Raw genomic sequence first — 25,467 nt, 5'->3', positions numbered from 1 at the left:
TAGTGGCTAGAAGCTGGAAAATGAATGGATGTCCATCAATTGGAGAATGGTTGGGTAAACTATGGTATATGAATGTTATGGAATATTATTGTTCTATAAGAAATGACCAACTGGAGAAATACAGAGAGGCTTGGAGAGACTTACATCAACTGATGCTGAGTGAAACGAGCAGAACCAGAAGATCATTATACACTTCAACAATGATACTGTACGAGGATGTATGCTGATGGAAGTGGATTTCTTCAACATAGAGAAGAGCTAATCCAATTCCAATTGATTAATGATGGACAGAACCAGCTACATCCAGAAAAGGAACACTGGGAAATGAATGTAAACTGTTATTTTTACCTTCTGAATCCAATTCTTCCTGTGCAACAAAAAATTCGGTTCTACACACATATATTGTATCTAAATTATACTGTAATATATTTAACATATATAAGACTGCTTGCCATCTGGGGGAGGGGGTTGGGGGAGGAAGGGAAAAAATCTGAATAGAAGTAAGTGCAAGGGATAATGTTGTAAAAAATTACCCATGCATATGTACTGTCAAAAAATGTTATAATTATAAAATAAAATAAAAAATTTAAAAAAAAAAAAAAAAGAAAACAAAACAAACTAATAACTGTATTTCATTACCAATGGTTTGCTTTTTAACCCTCTATTCTTTATTTTATTTGATTTTGAGAAAAGATCCACTGCCTTCACCATATTACAAAAGTGCTGTGACACAAAGTTAACAACCCCTGTTTTAAATTGTGCTATTTGAATTTCTAAAAAAAAGCATAATTTCCTGTAAATCATTGATAGACTATCATGCATGGGCATTAAGCTTCACTCAAAATCAAGTGCTAATATTAGGAAACAGATTCAGCATCATGGCAAACCAAACAGGAAATCCCAAATGTGAAGAACTGAACATATTCTAAGAGTTGGAAAGGAAATTTTGAACTTTCTGTGATCACTAACTAGACAAAAATTTAATCTGTTATCATGCAAAAATATTACAGAAGGGAGAGAAAGGAAAACAGAGATGTACAGACAGAAAATAATACAATACCTCTGAAATAGCAGGAAGAGTGAATGACAAATCACTTTATGGAGAAAATACTTCACAGGGCCTGAAATCTTTGTTACTTAAGAATATATACATATCTAATAGTTCACAGTAGTTACTATATGCCACAGAGAGAAATGTCAGAACAAATAAAGGCTTAAACAATACTACTTCAACTTCTAACAAGAAAAAATTGAACTGATTGTTTCACAGAAATTTAAGAGTGCAAAGCATACTGGACATGATCAAAAACATTTAATAATTCATTTCAATTGTTTTTCATTTAAGGAGAAAGTGAGATACACAGAACATGTGGGACACTTGAGGGTTAAAAAGTCCAATATAAGCTGTTCTTACTCTCTGAATGATTTTAGGAACATCATTTAACCCAATTAGCTATTCCTGTCCCATAATCTGAAGTTCTGTGTACATATATATATATATATATATATATATATATATATATATATATATATATATATATATATATAAGTTCATGTCAAGATTAACATACAAATATGTGAATGAACTATATTAATTAAAGCAAAAGTAATTTTTTAAAAATATGCTTAAAAATATTAGGCAAATTTCAAATTTTGGGGAAAAAAACTGAAAAATTGAGTTGAATAATTATACAACCAAAAAGAGAAAAATTGTCTCCTTATTCCTTCTGAAAGAAACTAGACATATTTTAGGAATTTTCATTCCAGAGCACCCTCTGCTGGAAAAAGGACTCAAAAACACTTGATTTTTTTACTTCTACCTCCTTAAACAAAATACAATTAACTTTAAAATAAAAGATACTCAGTCATCCATAGATTCAAAAAGACAAGTATTGTCCCCCATCAATACTTTTGATATTCTATAGGAAATAAAAACTGACAATTATTCAGCCAGAAGAAAATTCAGCTAGAATTTTCCAGGATATCCAGGAACCACCACCTTGACCATCTTTCCTTGACAAAAGAAGGAAAAAACTTTTAGGAAGATTGGACTGGCAGCTAAATGGCATAATGGAAAGAGTACTCGTTTTAGTATCAGAATGGTATGAGTTTAAATTCCAACTCAGATTGGTTGTATGACCCTAAGTGAGTCAGTTAACCTCTTGGTCCTAATATGTGTAAAATGCTGGGGTTGAAATACCATAGCTTTTAAAGTGCCTTCCCGCTCTCTATTTATGAACCTATCATAATGACACACAGAATGAATTATAGGAAAAAAAAACCAGGAACCAGGGTGAGCCTAGAGATGTTAGCCCAGAAAAGAAAACATAGAGAAGATATGGAAATAGGATTCAACCGTGTTTTTTTTTTCCCCTTTGTCCCAGAAAGCAGGAATAACAAAAAGATAAACATTTAAAAAGGCATATGTAAGACTGACATAAAGACAAACTTGTTGATAATAGAATTATACAAGAGTAGAATGGACTAGCTCTAGAAGCAGAGTAATTAATTGTTCTCATCAGGTCATCAAGTAAACTCTGAACAACAATAAGTTGAATATGTTGTAAAAAGGAGTCTTATTCAGATATGGAGCCTGTTGTATGATTCTACATGAATGAAAGATTGCTCCTTAGTTTTGAATCTGGATGATTAGGGAAAAATAATGTCAAGGAAAAAAATGGAAATGAATGCTGACATAGGAAAAAAAGACAAAGAATTTTTGTTGTTTCTCTACACAGTGGGGAAAACCATCTATTGGGGTGAAGTGAACTTCTCTTACCTCTGCCCTCTTCCTTCTCCCTTCTCTTGACTTATTGGCCACCTAAGTGCAATATAACAAATAGTTCACACTGCTTAGATGATCATAAAGTCATCTGCTTCTAGTACACTATAAGAGCATCAGGCTTTACATTCACTCCCAATGTATTCCAAGGTCCACTTAGCTTTATCATCTGTCCTGCCTCTATACCTTCCAGACTCCCAGACACTGTCATGTGATTTACTGATACAACCTAAGAATCCTTGGGCCTTGCCACTCAGTAGTTGAATGTGTTGTTTTTCCTACTTTAGAGAGTCATTCCTTGAGAACACAGGCAATCTCACTTTTTAAAATTAGTATCCCCAGAGTTTGGTACTGCTAAGTGCTTAATAAGTGTTTGTTTATTTATTTATTCAGTGCTGTCCATGGTAGGAGTTTAATACATGTACACTGATTGGTAGTAGATTTGTGATTATTTTAATGAACATCCTGAACATTTTGAATATGTGATGTCTGACATGAAGACAATACATGAAAGTAGACATTCTGAAAACAAAAAGGGATTCTGAGGTTGAATAAGAGTCCCCTTTTAATGAGATTTGCAATTCCTCAGTTACAGAACTTAAAGCCTAGGCTATATGGAAAATTTCTTTTTTTTTTCCCCTCAATAGTATTTTATTTTTCAAAATACATGAAAAGATAGTTTGTTTTTTTTTTTAACATTTTGAGCAGGCAAGATTTTGAGTTCTAAATTTTTTTTCTCTCCCTCTCTTCCCTAATCCCTTCAATAAAACAGCAAGTAATCTGATATAAGTTAAACAATGTATTTCCATGTTTTTCATGTTGTATAAGAAAAATTGGACCAAAAGGGAAAAAAAAAAAACCATGACAAGAAAAAAGCATACAAACAAACAAAAAAAGTGAAAATACTATGCTCTGATCCAGTCTTCACAATCAGTCTTCATAGTTCTGTCTTTGGATGTAGATGGTATTTTCCATCCCAAGTCTAATGGAATTGTCTTGGATCTATCTATGTGGTGAATTTCAATGAGGGAAAATGCAGAGAAAGAATAATGCATTTGAGAACTAAGGTCTTTGGAAAGGCAGCATGATTCAATGAAATATTAGGAGGGATAGAGATCAACAAGACCTGGATACCAATCCAAGCTGTAAAACTTTGGGTACTGTGGAAACTACAAAAAGAGAGAACAGATAAGCATGCATACTTCTTGGTGAAACTTTAGTCATCTATTTGTATCTGCAACTTGAGGGAGTGAATCTGTGATTTCACTAGAATACGATTAGATTATGAGTTTCTTGATGATAGGGACTATGTTTTGCCTCTTTTTGTATCCCTAGTGTTTTGCACAGTACTTGGTACATAGTAGATTCTTAATAAATGCTTAAGGACTGACTAAGGCACTCCTCAATAAAAATTTCCCTCTACCAATGCAGATAGGCACATTCTCTGCAACTTACTATCTTAGAAAACCATTTAGAATACTGAGGTTGTGACCCGTACAAGGTCACACAGGTCCTGTTTCAGAAGTAGAACTTAAAACCCAAATCTTTCTTGCCAAGGTGTGCCAAGACATTCCTGTCCAGGGCTCTGTTGGGTAAGCTCTCATATTATCTTTCTATGGGAATCAGAGTACACCACTTCTGGCCATTTGCACTCAACTCCAGTTTCCAACTCTGGCTCCTTTTTATATACTATTTTCCTCTTTTAGAATTTAAATCCTTACTGGAAATGGGATGGATGGCCATCAACTGGAGAACAGGTGAATAAATTATGTAAATGTAATGTAATATTATTGTTCTAGAAGAAATGATGAGCAGGCAGATTTCAGAAAGGCCTGGAGAGACTTGCATGCACTGATGTCGAGTGAAATGAGTACAACCAAAAGAACATTGTATATAGCAACAACAAGGTTATGTGACAACCAACTCTGATGGACTTTGCTCTTTTCAACAATGTGGTAATTCAAAGCAATGCCAATAAGACTTAGGATAGAAAATGCTATCTGCAATCAGAGAGAAAACTATGGAGATTGAATATGGATTGAAGTATTTTCATTTTGTTTTTTGTTTTTTTCTTTGTCATGGTTTTTTCCCTTTTGATCTGACTTATCTTGTACAACATGACAAATATGAATATATGTTTAATATATGTACATATTTAACCTATATCAAATTACTTGCTGTCCTGGGGAGGAAGGAGATAAGGAAAGGAGAAAAATTTGGAACACAAAGTCTTAAAAAAAAAATGAATGTTGAAAATAATCTTTTTGGAAAACTAAAATACTACTGAAAATAAAAAAAAAAAAAAAAAAAAAAAAAAAAGAATTTAAGCTTCTTGAGGGTAAGGACTATCTTGCTTAAATTGATTTAGATTCCCAGCATTTTCCACAGTGCCTCATAAACAAAAAGAACTTAAGTGCTTTTTTATTCATTCATTATAAGAAGGCAGACTATCAAATATACCATATATCTCTAAGTAACTGCCATAAAACATAACTTTTGCTTTTGAAGTTTCATAAAATAATAAAGTAGCTGTAATTTGCAACTAAAATTTATTTTGCCAATGATTTTTTTGATTAATCAATAAGAAATGCTAACTTTATACAACCTATAAAAATATCAGATCAAACTTGTCATTTCTGTTCATTTTTCTCTTAAACCCCACCTCTATACCACCTTGGGCCTCTCCCCATAACTCTTTCTTTTTTCTCCCATTTCCCCCCACAACTCTACCCCCCACCAACACCTGCCATCTGTTCAAGTTTTGACTATATCAGAAGATCTTCCCCTCCAATGTCAGGTCAACAGCATGATCATATAGAAAAGATTATGCTCTAATATCTGGCTCATCAAATTAGTTGGAAATGCTCCAAGGAGTTATGTTGCCCATAATTCTTCCTACCCATGTAAAGATATATTAGGCAGGTGTCCTGCTCTCCAGAAACTCAAAATTGAATGGCAAAAATGATAAGTACACAAATTAATATAATGAAAATGCACACAGAGTAAAAAGTGTCAGTAGAATTTATCTTCTGACAAGGGTATTTAAAAAAAAAAAAAAGACTTCAGAGAGAAGGTAACATTTTAATTGGGCCTTGAAAGACAGAGGCATTTCAAAAGGAGAGGTACATTGAATGAGAGCATTTTAGATATAAGGAACAATGTAAGCAATAAATGGAAGAGTAGTCTTCAGAAAACTAGAAGTAGCTGAATTTGACTGAAATATAGGATATATATAAAGGGAAGCAGGAAAAAGCTGGAAAGGTGTAATCAAAAGATTTCAGCATGAAAAGGGAATTCCAAGGTCACCTGGTCATAAAATCTCATAGGTCATGCTCAAGAACTTATAAAGATCTCAGCCCATCAGTATTTCATAGAGGAGGAACTTAAACCCAGGGAGACTTAAGTGACTTATCAACTAGATTTAAATTACTTATCAACTAACAAGCATTCTTTAAATGTCAATCTAGCAGTCAGGCATTGTTTTGTATGCTAGCATTACAAAGACAAAAGCAAAACAGTCCACATGCCCTCAAAGAACTTATATTCTAGACTGACATAAGGCTGGAATCTAACAATGAATGAACTCAATCTAACTGGACAGTAGAGAATTGTGTAAATATAAGTGGATAGGCAAAAAGACATATACTACACACAGATACAGGCTCAGAGGTCTAACAAATTACTTTTCTTGGATCCAACTGCTATATTTGTAGTCATAGAATTTATAACTAAGGCCAATATCTTTATTTAATAAATATGGAAACTGAGGTCCAGAGAAGTAACATGACAAATAGGACACAGGAGAACTGTGTCCTCAGGTTCTCTTAATCCATTATCTGTTTACATCAAGAAAACTATAAGATGCTGCCAAACAAGAACAAAAAACAATATGAAAGTTCATTAACGTAATTAAGAGTTTTCCAGAGGACTTCCGCCAAGATGGCTGCGTGGAGGTAGACAGCTGCTTGAGCTCCGTGCTTTCTCTCAGGACTTACTTCATGACAAGCCTCAAAGTAATGCTTGACCAGAAAAGAAACCCACAAATAATCACCAAGAGAAGACATCCTTGAAATTTGCCCTCTAGAGGTCTGTATTTGCTGGGGGGAGGGTCGAACAGACTGGACGCAGACTGGGGGCAGGCAGCCAGAGTGAGACAGACAGCTTACATAGCTTAGACCGGAGGGGGGAGAGGTATGCCGTTTCTGCAAAAAGACTTTTACCCCAGTGTGGACAATCCGTCTTGGCAGCAAGCCAGGAGAAGTCGAGATGATGTAAACACAGGAGGTGAAGATTAAAACACTGGAAAGCTAGCTTCTCTTGGAACCAGCCACCCCCAACCCCTACCTGGAGTGACTCCCAGTTCTCACCTCAGAGCAGCGCAGCCATCGCTGTCCTATTAGTGGCTCTCTGCTGCCCTACCCCCAGTCTGTAGAGGAAGCCCATTAACACCATCCAGCTCCATTCCCCCCCCAATTCAGACCAATTGTTTCTCTTGTCAATTTGTTTTCTCCAATTCCACTCTTGACAAAAAAAAAAAAAAAAAAAAAAAAATTCAAAAGGGCTCTAACCATTGACAGCTTCTGTATGGAGAGAGAGCAGACTTCAAATACTGAGACTAAAAACAGACTGTCCCCAGAGGAATCCCCTAAGGGGGATATGATCTGCTCCTCAATACAAAAGAATCTCATAGAGGAAATCAAAAAGGCTCTGACAAAAGAGCTAGAAGAGAAATGGGAAGCTTGGCAAGAGAGCCTGGAGAAGTCATTCCACGAATTTAAAGATAGAGTGGATAAAGAAAACAAATCATTGAGAAACAAAATTAGTGAATTGGAAAAGGTAAACAACTCCAAGGAAAATAGGATTAGTGAACTGGAAAAGGTAAACAACTCCAAGGAAAACAGGATTAGTGAGGTGGATAAAGAAATCAGCTCTCTAAAAAATAAAATGGATAAAATGGAAAAAAATTCCATAGAAGATAAAAACTCACTTAAAAACACAATTGGACAATTACAAAAAGATATAAAAAAAGTGAGTGAAGAAAATACATCATTGAAAATTAGACTCGAACAAGTAGAAATGAATGACTCAAGGAGAAACCAAGAAGTAGTCAAGCAAAACCAGAGAAATGAAACAATTGAAAAGAATGTCAAGTACCTTATTAGAAAGACAACAGACCTGCAAACAGATCCAGGAGAGACAATTTGAGAATAATCGGACTCCCTGAAAAATGTGAGGAAAAAAAGAGCTTGGACACTATTTTCGAGGAAATTATCAAAGAGAACTGCCCAGACGTTTTGGAAACAGAGGGTAAAATAGACATTGAAAAAATTCATCGATCACCTACTGAAAGGGACCCTAAAATCAAAACGCCAAGAAATATAATGGCCAAGTTCAAGAACCATCAGACAAAGGAAAAAATATTGGAAGCTGCTAGAAAAAAGCAATTCAGATATGGAGGAGCCACAATAAGGATAACCCAGGATCTAGCAGCGTCCACATTAAAAGAACAAAGGGCCTGGAACATGATATTCCGAAAGGCTAAGGATCTTAGCATGCAACTAAGAATAACTTACCCAGCAAGAATGAGCATCGTTTTCCAGGGAAGAAGATGGACATTTAACGAAATAAATGAATTCCATCTATTCTTGATGAAAAAAACCAGACCTACCTAAAATGTTTGATCTTCAAATACAGAACTCAAGAGATTTCTAAAAAGAAATGACCAACAGGAGGAACACAGAGAGGCTTGGAGCGACTTACATCAACTGATGCTGAGTGAAACGAGCAGAACTAGGGGATCATACACTTCAACAATGATACTGTAAGAGGATGTATTCTGATGGAAGTGGATATCAACATAGAGAAGAGCTAATCCAATTCCAATTGATCAATGATGGACAGAATCAGCTATATCCAGAAAAGGAACACTGGGAAATGACTGTAAACTGTAAGCATTGTTTTTTTTGTTTTGTTTTGTTTTGTTTCTCTTCCCAGATTATTTTTACCTTGTGAATACAATCCTTCCTTTGCAACAACAACAATAACAAAATTCGGTTCTGCACATATATATTGTACCTAGGATATTCTATAAGATATTTAATATGTATGGGAATGCCTGCCATCTAGGGGAGGGGGTGGAGGGAAGGAGGGGAAAAACTCAGAACAGAAGGGAGTACAAGGGATAATGTTGTAAAAAAAAAAAAAAAAAAAAAAAATTACCTATGCATATGTACTGTCAAAGAAAATGTTATAATTAAAAAAGCCTACTGCTTCTCCCTGAATGTAGGTTCCTCCAAAATATAAAATATGCTGATTCAGTCATGCCAGCAGTGGTTATTTCTTGTCTGCTTTCAGGTTTGACTCCTGAGCTTCTGAGACTGCCATACTTTGGATAACATGAAAGGACTCCCAGCTTAAGGTGTGGTTTGATACACCCTGCTGTAAACATTCTGTAGTAAACAGGTCTATAACCACTTCTCCCATTTATTTCAGGTTAGAAGCCCATAGAAATGCAGGTCAGGAATAGGCCACACCCAGCATGAGCCCATCTGGCCTTGACATAAATCTACTACATCATTTAGGGCACTGATCTTATATGCATCTTTTAATGAGCCTCATTTTACAAGTCTTTTTAAACTATGTGCTTCAGCCAATATGCCCCTGCCACTACTTCATTTATGACTCTGTGTGTGGTCTAGTAAATATACCCTTTGGTTTATTCATGTATTGAGGCATTCTGAATCACTGTCTCTCTACATTTGTGTGTTCTTTCTCTTCCCTCTTGCCCAGATCAAAACAGTTTCTAACATTTAAAAGCCATCAGTATCTTCAAATAATTTCAAAGAGCATCTGAATGACCAAAGGGTTGCATGTCATACTGTTAGCAAAGTCATTAGGGATTTTACTGGACTAGGTAACTTTTCAATCAGTTTGCTGCTTTGTTTCAGTTAAGTGTTTTCCTTAATAGATAGGGTTCTTTACCTGGGGGCCATGAATTTGTTTTTTAAATATTTTTTAATATCTGCATTTCAGTACAATTGATTTCCTTGGTAATCCTAAATATTTTATTATATGTTTTAAAAACATTATTCTGAGAAGGAGTCTATAGGTTTCACCAGAATGACTGCTCAGTGAGTTTATAACACACAAAAAAGATCAAGAACCTTTCCTTCAGCTCCTTATAATAATATGTACTAATAGTCTGTCACTTTTTTGTTAACATTATTACAGTCTAACTACAATAGACTATTAGAGCTTAAAATGGAACATCCTGTATTACAGAAAGCTGACCATAGAGTCAGGAAGACTTAGATTCTAGTTCCACTTCTAAAATATATTGCCTGTATGGCCCTGTAATTGAAGTTGCAGAAAAGATGATGACCTTCATTGGTAAAGGGAGTTTTCTCTATCAATAAAATCACAAATTCAGTCCCTATCTCTATATTACTAATAAGTTTTCTCTTTAACAGGTTATCAAGAATACACTAATTTGATTCTGTCAATTCTTGAAGCATAAACAAAATTCTCCACAAAATAATATAACTTGGATCTTAAGGGAAAAAAAAAATTATGGGAAGCAGAACTTGTCCAAAAAATTCTGAATTACAGGTAATTTTCCTGAATCATTCAGAGAAGAAGGTCTATGTACATCTGATTTTAGAATGCATCTTGAAATATCCTCCATCATTTTTGTCTTTGCTTTTAGCAGCAGCAGATTTCCCTTTCTATCTGAAAATGCTCTTCTTCCACCACATTACCAAATATCTCTGGTATGAACAAGGAAGAAGAAAGTAAAACTCAGCACATTTTGAGATATTAATGAAATATTAATAGAAAATACAAGATTTCAAATGTTTCCTCTACTTTTGGGGGATAAAGCTGTTGAGCACTCTTTTTGGCTTCAGAGACGAGTATTTTAATGGTAGTTCTTTCACTTATTACCTATGTTCCCTCTCTGGGCCTCAGTTTCCTTATCTATAAAATGATTCACATGACTTTAAAGTCCCTTTGAATTCTAAAACCCTAGGATCCTTATGGGAGAAAAATTATACTCAATTTATATTTTGCAAAAATAAGACATAGAATTTAATTTATTCATCAGGGGATAGTATAGCAAAAACAGTAATAATTGCTTAGTACCCAGAACAAAACTGAGACTCAAGTATAATTTGTACAATAAACATTTCCTCAGATTCTTTCCACAGACAGTAAATGAAATGCAAGTTAAGAAATGAATTCAATATCAGTGACATAGCCTGAGGAATCAAATTCCATCAGATGCCTGTTATTGTCAATATAATCACCAAGGATGGTTTGTAATGTTTATTGCATGAAAGTGACAGTAAACAAAATCCATTTTGATTAGTGAAATTTGAAATAAAAGATTCTATATAAAGAAGAAAGGAAAGAAGTAAAGAAGGAAGATGGCCAGGAAATGGTATAAAGGTTTGATTCTTAGCAAAATGAGATTAAAGTTTACCTATCAGAGCAGAGTGATCCAGTAGCAAAATTTAAAGTTAGTATGAAGCATCAGAAATATGTTCATATAAAGTATCTACAAGATGTGTTCTATAGTTGGAATCTGGTATGCTACAAAGTTTAAACAATACCTCAGCTCCACCCATCCACTTTGGCTCATCAGGAAATTCCGCACATAAAATATCCTCTGATTGATCAGTCCCCAAAACATGGTAGAATAGCTTCTGGTGAAGATTTGTGGATGTTTCAGTGCCTGAAAGAATTAAGCAATTCAGTTTAAAGCCATCATCTATGAGCTATTCTATTCATTCCAGATAAGGCCCTACATTTAGAAAACTGAGTAATGTGTCCACCACTATTTTACACCCATCATACAGATGGGAGATTAGCCCAGACATCAATTATACTTAATTGCTGAGTGTTATCAAGTAGCATTTAGCTTAATACTTTTTTATTATTGCTATAAAAATAGCAACTCTACCTGTTAAATGAAAATAAAATTGATATAATATCCTCCCATCTCAACTTTAGAATACTTAGTGATTTATGTGTTCCATTCTAGGCATTTGTAGTAAGACCACTTACAGTACTGCCTTTAGTATTTCAAAGGACCCTGTCATCTAACAGCATGAAAATGCATTTGAAGTAATTTTGATAAATAGTACAGCCTAATCAGGAGTAGAAAAGGATACTAGCATTCTCAAACTCAATCATTACTAACCACCATGATTATTATAACGGAAAATTAAAATAAATAATAACTGCTATTCTTTTCACAATTACAAAAGCACTGCGTAAGATTATATGCCAACTCTATACATTTAGTATAGCTAGTAATTTCTAAATTTTTAACATCTCTTGAGCACTCTATACCCATAAAATGGGGAACTGTTGCAATAGCAACCATCTTACAACCAACTTTCTTGTCCTGCTGTCCAATGGGCTCTCGTTTACCTCAAAAGCAACCTCCTGACAAAGATGTTATAAAAATCCTACTGAGAGGGCAAAAGCTGAAAGCTGGAAGCAAAGGAAAAACACTGGGACACTTACGGTCAATTTAGATGGAAAAAACAATGATTTCTGAAATATGACAAGGGGACAACTTTCACTGTGATGTTTTTCCTATCAAGGAGTAACAAGCAAGCTATGATCCTTCCTTGCTACACAAAGAGGAAAAGAAAGAGGAGGTAAGTCTACCTCAGATGATGACATTTCACATTATCATCTTTCTAACATACTACAGGTATGCTGACAGCCAAAGAGCAGGTAAGGAAGGACTACAAGGAAATTCTATTAACATCTTTGCCTCCAGCAATGCCACTACCAAAACCAATACTAAACAACTGCAAGGATTATAATAATCTTCTTATATTGGGCAATATAACTGGTGCTCTAGGAAATGTCATCCTTGACTAAAATAATATTGAATAATGCTTAGCTATTTTTGTCATCAACTGTCCCAAAAGTCTCCTTTTGTAATATGTCTCACTTCCACCATGATCTTACCATCACTTTTTCCATCCTGTTTAGGGTAGCAGTTGTAGAACATCCCCTTTCCATCATGGGTCCAAGCCATGCAACTAAACTTGACTCTTTCTAAAACATCTGGAAGATCCTTGGCTCCATCAACTTTCATAAATTTGATAGTTACCCAGTCTGAACCACTAGAACTCAGACCATAGGAAAAATATTCACCATCTTCACTGAATGCATAGCCTGTGGATTATGAGGAGAAAAGTCAGCAGAAGTACACAATATTATTAGCATTTTTCAATATACCCTTTGCCCTCTGAACCAAAACATTTTCCTATTATCAGTATCTTTAAATTGATTTCAGGTGTGAAATGCACATTTAAAGCAAAGCATTTCTAAGATTTTTAGAATCTTTTTTTATACTGTAAAGGGAATATGGCAACTTTGAAATTCATGACTGAATTATGATGCATATCAAATAAAAGAAACTATTTGTAACTATTACGTAATTTGGAGAGTGGATTCAAAATTGATAGAGAATTTTTTTTATAACAAAACTTTTCTGAACATTAAAAAATTAAAGCATACGGCCTATTACCTCTGATTACACAAGTTCAGGTCTAAGGCAAAAATGAATATGTAAATGATGTACACTCCAAATGGGAAAAATAGCATTGTTTGTTGGTGGTACTGTACCTAGTTTTTTAGGATCAAGGGAAGACAGAAAGAGTAAATAAATGAAGTTTCTTTTTAATGGAAAGAGAGAGAGAGAGAGAGAGAGAGAGAGAGAGAGAGAGAGAGAGAGAGAGAGAGAGAGAGAGAGAGAGAGAGAGAGAAGAGAGAGTGTGTGTTGAAATGCTCCTTGAGGGCACTGTTTTATCAGTCAGTGCCTTGAATGTATAGCTTGGGCCACACAAGACATGTCAAGCAGTAAAGACTCTATTAGTCTAATCCTTGGAATGCTAGCTAAGTATTTTGGTTGTGTTTTTTAAAGTCAATAATTATTTCAAATAGGGAATTGCAAGCAGCAAGTATTAGGCAGTATGTTAGCTGCCTAAGAATCTAAGATTCTTTAGAGCTCTAACATTCTATGATACTGTAGTCATTTGATAATTACAAAGCTAAAAGTTTTAATTGGAAACACAATGTAAACAATAACACATTATATGTTGTGCCTTATTCTTAAAATTCAATGGAAATTCCTTATTGAAGGATCCCTTTAAGATCATCATGAACTCACCCAAAATATTTTGCATGCTGTTTGCTCTGTTAGATTGAAAAGTCTGTGAGAGCAGGGAAAGTTTTTTGGCCTTTCATTATATTCTCAAATGCCAAATTAAATGAGGTTAACTGTATATTAAAACTACAGACACAAATTCAAGCTGAGATTTTATTTTCAACACTGATTAGTAATTATCATCTATGCAGTGGCACATATAAAATTAACAGTGCTTCAGAAAATGGTGTTATTGGAAAAAATGCCTCAAAGTAGTAATATGTTTACAGGCAAAAAAAAACCAAAAAAACAAAAAACCCTCTGAAAAGATCTAATGAAATAAGGGCCTATGACATTTACACAATTTTTCAAGAATTCCTTTACTATGCCAAATTTCAATTTTCAATTTCAAATAGCTGACCCTATCCCAGTTTCTTTTCCAAAAGGCAAAAAAGGCGACAAGGAATAGATCAAATCAACATTTTTTTTCCCCCCACTGAGAAGTATACTAGAATTTTACCTCAAATTAAAATTTCCATCTTCCACTAGATAACCCTTAAGAGTAATTTCACCTAGGATTGTCAATCTATCATGGGTCAAATCTAGAGCAATATGTCCTGCCCATCAGTCGGTGAGAGAGGCCTTTAGAAACAGTAACTAAGAAAATTAGAATTGCACAGTATATACGGCTATCTGAAAGTCCAGAAAACTTAGACTCAAGTTCTAACTATCACATACAAAAAATGGGTAAGTCCTTTAACTTCTCAGTGCTTCAGGACACTCTAAAACTATAACTTTACAGAACAGCTGCTGATGTTCAATGACAGGGCATGTTCTCATAGGGAATTCCTAAATATCAAACATCAGAAAAGAGTTCTCTCAAAGACTACTTGTCTTTTACTACATTTTGGAAGTCAGAAACAATGCTCAACTAACAGTCCATCCTCCTAAGCATAGATATTTATTGCATATTTCATTGTATGAAATTTTCTCTTCCTATATTAGAAGAGCTGCCTCTAGGTTTTTCTCCTTTTTTTTTTTTTTAAAGACCACAAAAGTAAACAGACCTAAGTATCTAATGGAAATGCAATTCTACATATAATAAAAATCATTAGATAGACATGGCCCAAAATGATGGATTACTTGAATTATAGTGAGATCTAGTCCTTCTCTCTCGATTCTCCCACTATTCTTATTTTCCCTACAATTAAGGTATAATTGTTATAGTTTCTTCTGTATAAAAGACTAATTTTAAAGCACCCTCTCACTAAACTGCAAACAAAGCGAAGGAGAAAGTTCTAAGAGAAGAAGGAAAAAGAAATGTATTTTTTCCCCCTATGTTTGAGGCATACTGTTCTTTAAGTTCCTAAACAAAACATGGGAATGATTCTCATTCCTACTTCATTGCACCAATATAGAAAAGCATGATGTGATATTGATTTTGATTATATCATGTGAAATTTTGTTTTCCTGATATGGAATGAACACTTATCCAAAAACAAAAAAAAAATAATTTATTAACAATTCACACTTCCAATAATACAAAAGCCTATATCAACTAACTTTTCAAAAAGGACTGGACATGGAGTCTGAGAACCTGGGTCCTAAACTAGATTCAGACACTTATGACCTATGACCTTGTACAGTCTCAGTTTTCTCATCTGCCCAACTGAATAAGATGATTTATAAAAGTCCTTCCAGTTCAGATCTAATTCTAAGCTGTTATGAATTCAATGAGATGTTCTGCAAAGTTTGCTCACCTCGAAGAGCCACAGTGCCATCATCAGAAAGCTTGTTTGGATCAAGGAATATCCTGGCTTCATCATCTAAAGAATCCTGTACATATAACACTCGTTGGTTCTGCAGTCCTGTATTAAAAAAATGAAAATACCTGAAAGACAGGCAAGAACATTACATAGTTAATTTTTGTAAATGTATCTAGATTTATCTAATATACATAAACATTAAAAAAAAAAAAAGAAGCCAACAACATAAATTTTAAAATCACACCAATCAGGTAGAAATCATAATCAAACCAAGGCTCTTTTGATTCTAACTATGAGGACATGAGAAGATAGAAATATAAGTAATCATCTTATACAGTTGCTTGAGTGCTGATATAATGCACTATTGCAAACAGGTAACAGAAACTCAACTTATGTTTAATCACTTAAATTGAATTGCTATTTATCCTACTCTTCCCTCAAAATCTGGATCTGGACTCTTATCTAGAGAGTCCTGACAAACAATTATCTAGTCAATTATTTTTCAAAGACAACTGTATCATTGGAGAAGGATTTCACAGGTCAAAGAGTTGTTACTTTCACCTTTAAAATTTATAAATGATTAATTTTTATACTGTTTTTGTAGAACCATTTTTATATATACTAGGAAAATAATTTTCAATAACAAATTAAATCCCAAATACCTTTTTCCTTTCTTGAAGTGGCAGCTATACTTGGGATAGTCATATAATTCAGTCATTCTTTCTTTGTATAAACCTCTAACAGGACACTGCTCAAGAAAGGGCACTGTAATCTTATTTTGGGCCTCCACAAAAGCCTGGATTAAAAAATAAAATTGGATACAAAACAAGTCAAAGACAAATGTTGCAATAAGAATTGTCATTTATCAACACAATCAAAGCAAAAATGAACAAAAGTTAATTTTTCTTTCCTTCTAGAGAAACATAAACACTCACTTCCAAAGTACTGTTTCTCTTTTTAGTTGACATTCAAACCACAACACCCACAAAAGTTAGACAAATAAAACTGGATCCTCTAAGCTCTGTTTAAAGATTATTCAATTCTGAACTACAAACAGAAGAAAAAGTAGAATTTAATAATAACAATTATTTCAAACTGCATTGTTATTAATTATATATATATTGGGATAAACCAATGCTGGTTCATTACACTGTATAAAATATACATATAGATTAGTTACTTTATCATTCTATAAGGTTCTGTCCTTTTAACAATTATATTTAGTTAGTAAATTTATATTTTTTATTTATATGTACATACTCATATATATAAATATTTATATATTTAGTTAGCAAAGTAGTATTTAATAATAACAATTATTTCAAACTTTGTTGTTACTAATTATATATGTTGGGATAAACCAATGCTGGCTCATTACACTATATAAAATATACATACAGATTAACTACTTTATCATTCTATTAGGTTCTGTCCTTTACCAATAACTATGTTGAGCTATGGAAGATTTAGCTACACTCCTCTACAGAGATAAAAACACAGGGAAAAAAAAAATTAGTCATTTTTAAGGAGCATGAAGGTCAGCCTGGTCCACTTAAATTCACCAAATCCTTCGCATAGGCATGCTATACATAAAGCTACAGAGAAATAATTTATCACAGTGATGCTGGTAATTTGGTTTTATGCCAAAGTGGACAATTGTTTTTTTCCAAGTTAAGCTACTTTTAGAAGTATTATCCTTTTATTTCACTTTCAAAGTACAGACTTGAATAAAACTTCTAACAAATTATGTTGCTTTTCAGTCATTTCAGTCATGTCCTATTCTCCATGACTCCATTTGGTGTTTTCTTGACAAAGATACTGGAGTAATTTGTCACTTCCTTCTCCAGGTCATTTGATATATGAGTAAACTGTGATCTGTTAGGATCACACAGCTGCTAAGTGTCTAAGACTAGATTTGAATTCAGGAAGATGAGTCTTCCAGATTCCAAACCCCACATTCTATTCACCATACCACTTAGCTGCCCTGTCAGCAAATAAAATTCTTTTCTCAAAATTTGTTGTCTTTATTTTTACCATGCTTCATTTTATTTTATTTTCAATAATATTTTATTTTTCCAAATACATGTAAAATAGTTTTCGACATTTATTTTGTGTAAAACTTTATGATCCAAATTTTTCTCCCTCCCTCCTTACTTTTCCCTTCCCCAAGATAGCAAGCAATCTGATATAGGTTAAATATAGGCAATTCTTTTAAACATTATTTCCATGTCTGTCACATTGGTCTGCTTCATTTTAGATATCTAGTGTAGGAATTGTCATGTAGATTATACTTACTAATTATATTCTTTTGGACAAGTTATTTCTTATTACTGAGCCACAGGTTTTTTTCATTTACATAAAGTAATATTAATAACAGCCCCTAAACTGAAAAGATTGTGTTTTCATGGAAAGCTCAGCACATAATGACGATTCAAATATAATGGATACTTCCTACCTGTCTATACTTGCCTTCAGCTCTCCAACTTCTTCTTGGACAGACAGACCCCAAACTTCTAATCTTATTCCATTTCTCCTAACTGATCATTCCTTCCCTATTCTCCTGCCCAACTCCATCCTCTTAGGCAGCAGGACTACAGACTCATTAGTTCACTGAAATGTTAGCTGCAAAGTAGATACTGTAACAGGCATTGCCTTTCAGAAATGTCCACCTAAAAGTTAAGTATGTAGGGAGAGCATTAACAACAAAGATAGATGAAAATGTGGACAGAAAGCCTGTAGATATAGCATAGTTGTAAAAGAAAGGTGAGTATCTGCAAGGAAAATACCAAAGTGATCTAAAACAATTCATGCATTTCCAAAAATGTTCTGCTTAGTCTGAATAATTTATAGTCTGGCTGATTACAGTGAAAAAAAAAAAAAAAAAAAAAAAAAAAGAATACAGGGAAATGTTTTAAGATAGAATGTGAACATGAGGGGAGCAAGAAAGAAAGTTAAAAATAAAGGATTTAAAATTTTTGGCTATACAATATTGTATTTCTACTTCTCCCTTTATGATTCAGATAAAGGATTAATATTAAAGTGGGTGACTTCAACTTCTAACACAGACTCCAAGCTATAAATGTCAGCACTGAGAGATTTTTAAAGCCTTATTAATTCCCTCAAAGGTTTTTGTAAAAACTCCACTACTAAGCCACATCATGCTTTATGCATCTAGCATCTTTTTAAAAAACCTATTCACCTTCTAACATTTAACGCTGAATATTTGAAATTTCTCACAACCTGAATTAACCAGGTTTTGTTTTCTCCTTTCCACTCTACCATTCTTTGGTTTGGGATGCTTTGCTGATAGAAAAAAAATGCTTAAAAACCACTGATCTGATTAGAAAGGCCCTGAATTTGATTTAAGTAAAATGTATGCCATTTGGGAGACTACAGAATTACAGAGTCAAGTACTTCAATTTCTTCATATGTAAAACAAATAAACAAGACTAAATAATTACTAAGATTCCTTCCAGCTGTATTCTATAACTGACAGTTCCTCAAAAAATAAACTAAGCCCTTCTTTGCTTCAAGGTGATAGGTGATTGAATGACTGCCTTCAAAGTACAAATATTTTGTTTTTACAAATTAATACTGTGTTTACTACTGCCAGAACAAATCTTACATTACTGACTTATGTTTGTCTCATGAGCATTAGTCTTTTCTGCTTGGCAGAATCATAGAACTATCAGATATGAAAGGCTAACTGGTCAATCCCTTCTAAAAGTATTAATCCCAGTTACAACATCCCCCCCCCCAAAAAAAAAACAAACAACAACAATAAACAACTTCAATAACAGGGGAAAGATTACCATCCAAGAGAGCAGCTCTTTAGCTAGCTCTAATCCTTAGAAAGCTTGTCCCCATGTTGAGGTAAAATTTTCTTCCAGGTAACTTTAATAAAAGAATCAATTTATTAAAGTTACCTGGAAGAAAATTTTACCTCAACATGGGGACAAGCTTTCCAATTGGAAAGGATCATAAAGATCATATAGCTCCTCCCATCCCCCCAGCCCTCTTAAGATAGAAAATCAACATGAGAAAATCAAGGCTCAGAGATATTGTGTCAACCAACTAAGGTCATACAAGTACTGTAGTAAAAAAGGAGAACTAGGATTCAAACTCAGATCTTCTGACTCTAAATCCAATGTTTATTCCATTATACCAAGCTATTTCTCAGCATGGAGTTGGGGGAGGGGCAGGTTATGACAACATTTTTATTATATGTAGAAAAAAAAGAATACAGATTTTAGAGTCACAAGACATGTGTTCAAATTTTGATCTGTTATATCATCCATATGATCTTGGGCAACTCAATCTTTCTAGGCTTCAGTTTCTTCAACCTATAAAATGAGGAGAGTAAACCAAATAGGAAATCTTGACACATAAAATAGCTCCTATGGCTTCTGAGCAATTATTTAACTTCTCCATTTCCTTTTCCAACCTACCTTTCCAAAATGATTTCCCAGGTAAGCTGGCCATTGTGGTGTTCCCCCACATCCAACACCTTCTACCCTCCCTGGTCTTTCCTCAAGTCCTTTTTCTTCCTTCTCTATTCCTAGAATGTTCTTTCTCCTCATCTCCAAGTCTTATACTTAGCCTCTTGAGGGCACAGATGGATACTTTTTACATGGGACTTGTCCTGATTCTACCAATTATAAAAGGTTATCCCCTAAGCCAAAAAATACTTTATATTCATTTTGTATTTTTTCATTGACATACATTGTATCTCATCAAGATATCAAGAAACATCCTATTTTCCAGGGCTAAGACCCAACAAGCAAACTAGCTCTGAACTTGGCATAACAACAAGCCTTTTTGCTTACCTTTTAGAACTGATGGCTCCTGGGCTTGGGAGAGCACTAATAGATCCAACATGAAGCCCCGTTATAAATGGACTTTTTTTGACAACCTTGCCTCACTGTTGCCGTTGTGTCTCACTATTGTTGCTATATTGCACTGTTTGACTTTGTCTAGCCAAACTAAAGAGGGTGCCTGTTAAGTTCTTACTAAGTGCTAATGAGATAATGAGATATTAGGTTCTTACTAAGTGCTAAGTCGGTACTTGACAATTCTCTAGTTCCGGCCATGACTGGGAGTTTTTACTTGTGAATTTCTGGGGAAGAACTTGCATGCTCAGGAGGAGCAAGTTCATTGGTTGAAGTAATTTTTCCCAGAAGCCCTTGCATTATCCCATGCCCATTCTCTGGGAGGATAAAAGAGGGAAGTCACTACTCTGGACGAGAGTTGACGGCAACTGTCTGGAGACAACGGTTCTCTACAGGAAGAAGAATCTGTCCAAGAGATTTGAGTTGACACAGCAGATCTCCTCCCAGAGAGCGATCAGCAGCTTCTGGAGACAACAGCACGTTACAGGTGCCCATACTAAGGGCACATTCCTGGTACATATGTCAGTTTGCAAGTCATTTCCCTCACTTTGAAATTAAACTTCTATTTCATTCTTGACTCTCCTGTCTTAAACCTGGTGTGTTTAGCCAACCACACAGGTTACAGGCCAATTTAGTATGATTAATATCCCTCAGTAGAATGTAAGCTTCTTGAGAGGAGGTGCTTTTTTTTTTTTTTTGTCTTTGTATCTCCCACATTTAATACAATTCCTAGCATACATTTAAATGATTTCATCAATTTGGGAGTCCCTTCCAACTATACAGGCTGCACAATTCACTCACGTCTGTTCATTCTGTGCAACTTTCACTTGTATCCTTGCAAAAATTCGCTATAGTTGATCTCCACAACATGCTGGGGAGACCATAATAGATTTCTCCTTTTAAAAAAAGGCAATGGCATCAGAGGAACATTCTAATCACCCATCTATCATTCCTTATACTCTCTCTAAATAACCAGAACACCATCTTTCTATCATACAGGTTTTTATTTTAAATCCTTATTTATTAATCTCCTACTTAAAATGTGGTGCTCAGAAATGAATACAATATTTTAAGATGTATATGGTATGTAAAAGACAAAGAACAATAGGTTTTCCCATCCTGTTCTGGGAAACAATGTAAGCTTATTGTAATTAATCACATTCGCATTGGGGTTGGGGGCTTCCATGTTGCAATGTTATTTCATATTAAGCTTACTAACTGTCCATTAAAATCTCTACATATTTTGTCCGTGTCTTACCCATCTTACATCTAAAAAAAAATGGACTGGTTTTTTAACCTAAGTACAGACTTTTTTTTTTCTTTAAAATTTAATTTTAGTTTTAAGACATTCCTCTTATCACAATATTTTTGGTTCCTAATGCTGTCACCCAATACAATATGTCTGCTATTCCTTCCAGTTTTATATCATTTACAAAATTTGTTAAGTATGACAAAATCTGCTTCCTTCTGAAGTTACTGATCAAAAAGGAAGCAGCAGAATCCAAGAACATATCCTTTAAGTCCTCTCTTACAGTATGTCTTTCCATAACTGCTTCTTGGGTCCAAATAATCATTCAATCAATATGGACCAGTTCAACCATCTCTCCATCTTAACTATAAAGTTGGCATGATCTTTCAAAGATCACTGAAAATAGCTTCACAACACTTGCAACTCATTCAGAATCAAAGATGTAGTTTAGCTGACATTGATAAGCCAAATGAATGGAGGGATTCAGGGGCTTTCACTATATTCTCATTCATCTCAATTTCCAACTTCCTAACTTCCCTAAGAAAGCTCTCCTTTTCCCAGATGAAATGAACCTGGCCCTTTCTTCATCTACACCAAGATCTTGGGAAACTCACCAAATAACTGACAAATGGCTCTGTTGCTTTTCCAGCATTCTGCATATTCTGAGGTAGAAGTTGGCTACGCTATAATTGAAGGGCACATCACTGGAATTACCCTCTACTGCAAAAAAAAAAAAAAAAAATGGCAGGAATCATTGAAGGAGCTGCTAAAGTGGAAAAATGTCACTGTGAATGAATAAAACTTTTGTAGACTTCAGAAACTAGGAGAAACGAAGGTCAAAGAAGAGCTATCTCCTATTTGAGAGTAATGAAATAAATATGAAAGAAAGTTTGCCAAGAAAACTCTAAACAGAGTCATGAAGACTCACACAAGACTAAAATTACTAGAGAACCTATAATGATAAAGTTCTTTAAAATATCCTCTCTTTAGAGATATAAGATTATATGAAATCCCAGATTATTGTAAAATTATCTCAGAGATTTTACCACTACTCAAAAGAGATTGTCCTACATGTTCCCAAAGGAAAAGCAAACAAAAACAAAAACTCCAAAGGGATAAAGAATGCTCACTGTCCAAACTATAACATTAAAGGAACTCATCAGTACCTTGGACAGATACCATATACATGCCTTATGCTTAATGGGCACTTAATATATGTCTGTTGGATCAAAAGCCCAATGAGTTGGATGGAGAAATGATAGGAAGCGAAAATGGGATCCAGTGTTTTCAGTAAGCTTAAGCTACCAGTTGAAAGAAACAATATACTCCCAGTGATTCTATATGGTTGTGAATCATGGAGTACCAGAATTTCTGAAGAGTCAAAATTGTGGGTGATCTTAAGGGTAATGGAGAGGGATGTGTGATGGAATTTAAGTAGTATACAGCATAATGGCAACAATAACTAAAACATGAGAAATGATATGGCATCATACCTGAATGGTATGATTACAAAAGGGAATAACTAGTCAAGAGCAAAAAGAAAAGAGGAAAAAGATGGGCTGCATGATTGTTGCACTAGTCCCTAATATATATTAAAACATCAAGAGAAAGGGGATGCTGGGTAGATCTACCATGAAAAACTTACATAATGACAATGACAAGGATCACACAGGGTTATAACATATGAAAAGGCTAAGGTCTGGACCAATGGAAGACACACCCACATCACTGAGCCCAAAGATCAATGTATCAAATCTAAACTAGTCTGTAGTGATAAGAATGAATCAGAGGCAAGAGACAAGACAGAGAAAAAATTTACAACAGCCAAAGAGTGAAGTGATAAAAGCCTAGACTATAATGAGAGACTGAGAATGTAAAGGTTCACAGAATCATCTACTTATGAGCCAGAAGTGACCTCAGACGTTTTCTAGTCTGAATGCCTCATTTTACAAATGAGGATAGAGGAGCCAAAGAGGATAACTGACTTGTCCAATCATACAGGTACTAAGTATAAAAGGTAGGCTTTGAATCTAGGTCCTATGGTTCCAGAGCTAGTATTCTTTCCATTGTATGAGAAATATTATAAAATAATCAATAGTACTGGATGACTGACTCTCCAATTAGTTTGTGAGCTACCTGACAAGAGGAATTGTTTTTTACTTCTTTTTTGTATCCCTCAACAGTACTTTAATGAATACCCAATTCACTGACTGACTAGACAAAAGTAAGAAAAGTCAAGTGATTGGCAAGATAATAATACCTTTGGCCAAAAAATAAGTTTCTGTATACAGTGTCATTTTTTTTTTAAACATGTTAGCTTCAACTGTTTTTTTTTTCCCTTTCTTTTATTCATTTTCATAAAGGATGACTCTTTTCAAAAGGGAGAAGGAAAGGATATATTGGGAAATGTAGTTGATATAAAAATAAATATATTATTAACATTATTTTAAACAAAGAAGTGATAAGAAGTCCAGAGACAATGGCACACCCCTGGTTTAGAAGTGATAACAGAAAATACGGAATAGTCTAGTCCCACCTTACTTCTTATTGAGACAAAAACATCAAAAGGGAAAAAAAGCTTTCCACTGGAGAAGGCCTCAGAAATATCATCTGGGGAAAGTTAGAGGACTACCATGTAGTACAAAAGAAAGAACAGAGTTATTTATTAGTTTGAAATTTAGCTCCACTATTTATACCTATGTGGTGGTAATTCACCTGTCTGAACCTCAATTTTTTCAAAAAATCAGGGTCCAAGGACAGATTTCAAGGAGTACATGAAGTTGGATGATGGGAAAATGACATTTATTTTCATTAACCTCTAAGTGAAATTTAACATTTCCCTCAATTACGAATGTAGACAACAAATGCTATTCTGAGAACTGGATCAACACGCTTCACCAATCGCCAATGGAACCTTTAATAAAAAAAAAAAAAAAACACCCTATGTCCTGGATGATTTCTTTTTTGTCGTTATTGTTTGGTTTTATCATTTTTTCCTTTCAATAGTATTTTAATTTTCCAATTATCTGTAAAGATAGTTTTCAACAATCATTTTTATAAGATTTGGAGTACCAAACTTTTTCTCCCTCCATCCTTTATTTACTCCCTCCCCAATACAGCAAACAATCTGACATAAGTTATATAAATACAATCATTTTACACATATTTCCACATTTGTCATGTTGTAAAAAAGAAAAACCAGAAAAAAAAAAAAAGAAGAAAAAGCAAGCAAACAAAAAAAGATGAAAATAGTATGTTTTAATCCTCATTCAGTCTCCATAAATTCTCTCTCTGGATACAGAAGACATTTTCTACTCCAAGTCTATTGTAATTGTCTTAAATGACTGAATTCCTGAGAAGAATTAAGTCTTCATTACATAATCTTGCTATTTCTGTGTATAATGTTCTCCTGGCTCTGCTCACTTCCTTTAGCATAAGTTCATGTAAGTCTTTGTGCTGGATAATTTTTAAGCTAAGGTAGTTTTAAAATCTGGATTCTATGATATTTGGCTTCAGTTAAAGCAAAGAATTCATGTAAAAAAGATTGAACAAAGGTAAGTTTACTCACAAAAGTAAAAAGGCTTGATAGGGAACAAAGGAATGTACTAATGGAG

At 34.2% G+C, this 25,467-nt stretch overlaps 1 protein-coding gene across 1 annotated transcript in view; it reads right to left on the bottom strand.

Annotated features, from left to right (window-relative positions):
- PREP (prolyl endopeptidase) overlaps positions 1-25,467 on the bottom strand; it is a 129,857-nt gene that overhangs the window by 90,662 nt on the left and 13,728 nt on the right. The window contains exons 3-6 of the mRNA XM_074310192.1: positions 16,378-16,511; positions 15,710-15,840; positions 12,767-12,976; positions 11,392-11,513 (exon numbers count right to left, since the gene is read on the bottom strand). Of these exons, the coding sequence (XP_074166293.1) occupies positions 11,392-11,513; positions 12,767-12,976; positions 15,710-15,840; positions 16,378-16,511 (597 nt within the window). The remainder of the gene's footprint in view (positions 1-11,391; positions 11,514-12,766; positions 12,977-15,709; positions 15,841-16,377; positions 16,512-25,467) is intronic.

This window comes from Sminthopsis crassicaudata, chromosome 4 (genome assembly GCF_048593235.1).
Source record: "Sminthopsis crassicaudata isolate SCR6 chromosome 4, ASM4859323v1, whole genome shotgun sequence".
NCBI lineage: Eukaryota > Metazoa > Chordata > Mammalia > Dasyuromorphia > Dasyuridae > Sminthopsis > Sminthopsis crassicaudata.
This window is presented reverse-complemented; position numbering and strand designations above follow the sequence as displayed.